Genomic DNA, 5,133 nt, shown 5'->3' with positions numbered 1-5,133 from the left:
ACGATGCCCGGGGGTGTGGCACTGCTCACCGGGGGGTGCTACGAGTTGGGAATGTAGGAAAGTTACATTGGAATTATTTGTGAATTATTTACCCCCAGTATTCGATGCACCAGTATAACAAACGCAGGTAGCTAGTTTTTCTCTCCGGTCATCAATGGAAAATTACTAAAATACTCTACTTAGATACTTTTCTTTGATCATGGTAAAAATTAAACAGAGTCCTTCAGACACTTGACTTGAAATGAGGAGAGTGAATGAACAATTAATAGTTAAAGTTTAAGCCTGCATGATGAAAACTGTCTATGTGTCTTTCTATATAAGTTGTTATTAGCAGTAATATTACTTGCAGTAATATTAGAAATAGTAGTGGTGGCGCTGGTAGTAGTAGTATGATTGATTGTTTCCAAAACGAGAACAAGTATAAAGATGATAAGAGTTAGTATGTAATTCAGTAAATGCAGCATCTCCATTAAGTTTTGTGTGAATATAAAAGTATTTTTTAAAAATGAAGGCTGAGCAATTTTCTTGTATATCATCTTCAGGCAGCACTGAGCTCTGGGTACTCCTGTATGGAGTTTGCATGTTCAAAACTCTCCCCACAGCCCAAAGACATTAATGAGGAAAGATTGACTGGTAATTCTAAATTCTCCTAGGTGGGACTGTGACCGTGAATCTTTTTTCGGTCACTATATATTAGCCCTGCTGGGATAGGCTCCAGTCCAGTGAAAAGTTGTATAAAATGGCTTCAAAAGACCCGAATTCAAAGATTAATTAAGCTGTGTACCAAATTAAGATGTGTACACCATGAAAGTCAGTAATAACAGCTACATTAAGTTGTTGTACTGCAATATACACTATGAATGGTAAATGTTATGCAGATAAAAGATTGTTTAAAAATAGACAGTTCCAGGTATCATGTTCAGTGTTCCTCAAAATAAGGGTTTCCCCAACCTTACACACAGTATGCTTGCATAATGGTGAGCAAAGGCTGAATACATCTGTACATGTTGTATGTTTTTTGTTTATTTTTTATCAAATTTGCAAAAAAGTTTAAAGTAATTTTTTTCATGTTGTCATTGTAGGGTATTGGGTGTAGAAATTTGAAGTGAAAAATGAAAATAATCCATTTTGGAGTCAAGTATTTATTAGAAATCCACAATTTAACAGTCATAGAGGCTGTGATGGCACAAGCAATAGCTTAAACTCACAAAATTCATGAAGAAATTCATAGCAGAGTTTTTGCTGATTATTTTCCAATTCCTTTCTGGTTTTAATGCTTAATGTGTCAGTTTGTATAATGTTATTTGCTGCTAAATCATCCTTTTTCATTGCATATTGATGAAGTCCATAGGACGCTTCATTAGTAGAGTCACCTCCAGTTCCTCCCTCTCACTGAAGAACTGGGCCTTGCTCTCATTTTTGTGGACCGGATCAGGGAGATGGAGCCCCAGTTTGCTGAAAACAGATGGAAAGGCAGGTTAAAAAAAACCAAGTAGCACTCAGGGGGGGATGATATATGTCTAACACTGAAAGACATTAAGAGTTGTGTGATAAAGCAATCAAAGCTCAGATCTTGGCATGCACCTCTGATTAAAAGGAAATATCTGAAACAGGGCGCTTCTGGCCTTAAATGTTGCCTCTAAGTCTTCAGGGAATTAAAAATGAAAGCAAACATTTTCAAAGGATCTCTTACTATTTCGGCGTCCGTAGATCAAGGAACTTTTCTTTCACATCCAGCACCACCTCTTTTGCTTTAGTGTCTGGTAGTTTGATTTTAACCTACAAATGAGGGAAAAGTTAGCATTGTTATTATTCTACATTGTTCACATTAATATATCTATATGTATCATTTTTATTTTAAAAACATTTCCCCTTTTTTATTCTTCAATTGTAATGCAAGATTAGGTTTTAAAAAATACTTTCCTCCTTCCAATTACTCTTAAATTTCAAGTAACTGAGTGGGGTCATTTATGACCACAGCCATGTATGTATATGTGCTGCTGGGTTTTTTTAATTGTTAGTTGTTACCTACTTTGAATATTACTTCTACTTATACTTCCACTTTTTAAAGGTTAACACACATTACATGTGAAACATCCCAGTTTGAGATCCTGAAACAGCTAGTGTACTATAGTGTTGATTTCAAAGCCGGATAAATGGTTGCATCATGAAGGGCATCCAGCATAAAATGTGTGCCAAATCAAATATGCGGATCTGCTGTGGAGATCCTTCCAGTAGGTGAAAGTACCTAAATAGCTGCTGTAATTATTGTGATATATTGGTGATTATTCCAGAATCAAGCATCTTACTATGACCAATCTAAAAGAGTGAATGCACGTAATCTCAATATTTATAAGTGTTTTAACACAAACTATTTTAAATACAGACTCCAAATATTATTTATTGGAAATATTTTTACATATGTTTTAATGCATGCTCAATAATACAGGTGAGGAAATCCCAGAAAGTTGATTCTTTTCATTTGGATTTCAGTAGGAGAAACACTACATCACCCATCCAAGTCACTTTGTCAGTCTCAGCTAAATGCAGGTTTCCCCAACCTTACACACAGTATGCTTGCATAATGACTGAAACTAGCAGCATTGCTTAACAAAGAGCCAGAAGGTCTGTGGTTATGACAATGCGTGTTCTGATCATGAAAGCAATGGTGCTTTCTCTCATTATGCAACTGTATTGTTTATAAGTTTGGGGAAACCTGCTGTCAGCTGAGACTGAAGGAGTAACCCTGTGAAATGTTTCTCCCACTGAAATCTAGATGAACAAAATCAGCTTTATAAATCTACAAACAAGACTTTTGTTTAGATTTTGTTTAGAAGATTGGAAGTTAAAGACAATGAAAAAACACCCTGATCTATGATGTCTTCTTTGTAATTTATTGCTGATCGAAGTATTATAAGTCAGTTCATCTGTATTTTGGAGTGAAAATGATACAAACATACTAAAACACACGATTCCCTTAAATATACATAATATTTCATATTTACACAAAGTAACAGACAAAGGCAATCTTAGGAATTTGAGAACATTTTGAAGTATCTGTCAGAGATCAGGTGAACAGTAGAGGAAAGATAAACACTATTAGAAGCATTTAAATATTTTTTACGTATATAGAGCCTGGTCACTATAGCGTTAACCTGTCTCACCTGTGCTAATGAACATTTTTAGACTGTTCCTTTCTAAAGTCTAAAACTAACTACGTCTTCAACAGAATTATCTGAAGCCAGCCAACATTTAATAGGAGATTCATGCCTTGCTGCTCTTGATCACAACCTTGTGCATTTCATTTTAGTATCAAAAAAGTGCACTGAGTGAAGTGTTAAGAAATCTTGTGACACTTGGTAAGTTACCAGCATGGCTTCACAACACATGGAGGATGGATCCTTTCTGCTTAATCCCAAGAAGAGATCCTCTGTTCCTACACTCTGCTTCAGGATTATTTCATACCTGCACACAGAGGTTATAAATGAAGCAGACACACTAAAACCAAACGCAACAAATATCACATTACCAGACATTAAAAGGAGATTAAACTCAGAAACAGACAGTGTTTGAAGAAGTATGAGGACTCTTTTGAACCTTTAAATATCCGCTTTTCATAATGTTTGATGCTTTTTTACATCCACTGATGGTGTGTGTCTCTTTCTGCATTGCAGTCTTACTCAGGTTGTGGCCTTGGGTCAGTCAGATCATCATACTGTGAGCCTTCGGCCACTTCTTCTTCACACCAGATATCTTTGCTGTTCTTCTTCGTGTTTGCGGTTGACACTAATTAAACAGTCACATAAAGAGAGAAAGACAAATGCAGAAACAGTATGCTTGAATAAATACTTTTTTAGAGTGCTTATAATTGAAAAATACCTTGTTTTTCGTTTTTGGGTAGGGGGCCAATATGTCCGGGACCCAAACGTGCACATGCTTTCACATCCTGTGAACATAAACTAATATTAGTGTGGGGGGAGACTTGGCTTAATAATGGTTGCTGTAGTTGAAATACAATGATACATATTCTGTCCACTTCGTTTTACTCCATATTCTCCCATTGGTCCTCCCTGCCCACACCTGCAGACTAATAAACTTTACACCATTTTTCTAAATACCCTAAAATTTATATTTTTATTGAAAAATTATTTTTAAAGGTTCATTTTGCTAGTGTTGATTGATTATCCTTCCTATATACATAGGATTAAAATGTTGCTTTTTGAAAAATGTAAAGAGACTACAATTTCTGAGGAAGATACTAAAGGCTAGTGTTAGCAGGGTTTTAACATGAACGCATGTAGTTCTTACTTTACACTCATCTTCCTCTTCTTCATCTTGCTGACTGGACAACAAGGCAGACAGAGCCCGGAGGCTCTTTGCGGAAGATACCCCAAGACAATCCATTCAGAAAAAAACAAATAAACAAAATAAAAAGCGCAGCGGACACAAACGAGGAGGAGAAAGCTGCTTAACTATAACTAACTATAACAAAACAATTATTTTAATTGGTGCTAGTATACTAATTTTAGCAGCTCACGTTTGGATTGTTGACGCTTTCTGTTTCCCTGGAGACACCAGGCTTTCCCGCTGCCATGGCAACCAGTGACGTCGAACAAATTACGTGGCCAGAGTCACGGTTACGCAGATCGCCGTGAGCTAAGAAGCCTTGCCAGGGAATTTCTAATATCACGATCTCCTCTAGCTCTCTTTTTTTATTGCAGCTTTGAGAATAATGCATACTGTACTGTATACGAGAAAAACTGGGCACTGAGAAAACAAACAACAAAGAAACAAAGATGGTGGTTTTAAAGACTTATTTTAGCACAGAGTTGTATAAGAATGAACGACTGCTTCATTAATGTAATGTCCCACTAACTATTTAAATTTAACTGAAAGTTAATTCACGTAATGGTTTAAAATAGGTGTCATATTTATGCCTGAATGGGTTAGCAAGATGGCTGCTGGGTGACTTTTATAGGACGCTGTTACAGGCTAAATGCTTTATGCACTGTAAACAGCTTTTCTTTAGATTAGTCCGGCAAAAGTGCAGTCTAAATATCAGTGGTGTATCTAAGATTGTAAATAAAAGAAAGAATGACTATAAGTTGTTAAAACTGTTTAAAAAGAAACATT

General features: G+C 36.0%; 1 protein-coding gene across 1 annotated transcript; it reads right to left on the bottom strand.

Moving 5' to 3' along the window:
• Positions 1-1,126: 1,126 nt before the first annotated feature.
• On the bottom strand, positions 1,127-4,678 carry dnaaf6 (dynein axonemal assembly factor 6). The gene is made up of 6 exons (XM_005918068.3): positions 4,309-4,678; positions 3,880-3,946; positions 3,681-3,786; positions 3,369-3,465; positions 1,694-1,779; positions 1,127-1,455 (listed from the first exon to the last, which is right to left on the bottom strand). Exons 1-6 carry the CDS (start codon positions 4,402-4,404, stop codon positions 1,326-1,328), a joined length of 582 nt encoding a protein of 193 aa, XP_005918130.1. The 5' UTR covers positions 4,405-4,678; the 3' UTR covers positions 1,127-1,325.
• Positions 4,679-5,133: the final 455 nt, after the last annotated feature.

This window comes from Haplochromis burtoni, unplaced genomic scaffold (assembly GCF_018398535.1).
Source record: "Haplochromis burtoni strain Fernald_Lab_line unplaced genomic scaffold, NCSU_Asbu1 Contig_27, whole genome shotgun sequence".
Taxonomy (NCBI): Eukaryota; Metazoa; Chordata; class Actinopteri; order Cichliformes; family Cichlidae; genus Haplochromis; species Haplochromis burtoni.
This window is presented reverse-complemented; position numbering and strand designations above follow the sequence as displayed.

Excerpts from the sequence above, each read along its gene's own strand:
- dnaaf6 (XM_005918068.3), bottom strand. The coding sequence starts at position 4,404 with ATGGATTGTCTTGGGGTATCTTCCGCAAAGAGCCTCCGGGCTCTGTCT. Across the intron at positions 3,947-4,308 it reads AAGAGGAAGATGAGTGTAAA|GATGTGAAAGCATGTGCACG; the intron begins GTAAGAACTACA and ends TTATGTTCACAG. Across the intron at positions 3,787-3,879 it reads ACCCAAAAACGAAAAACAAG|TGTCAACCGCAAACACGAAG; the intron begins GTATTTTTCAAT and ends CTGTTTAATTAG.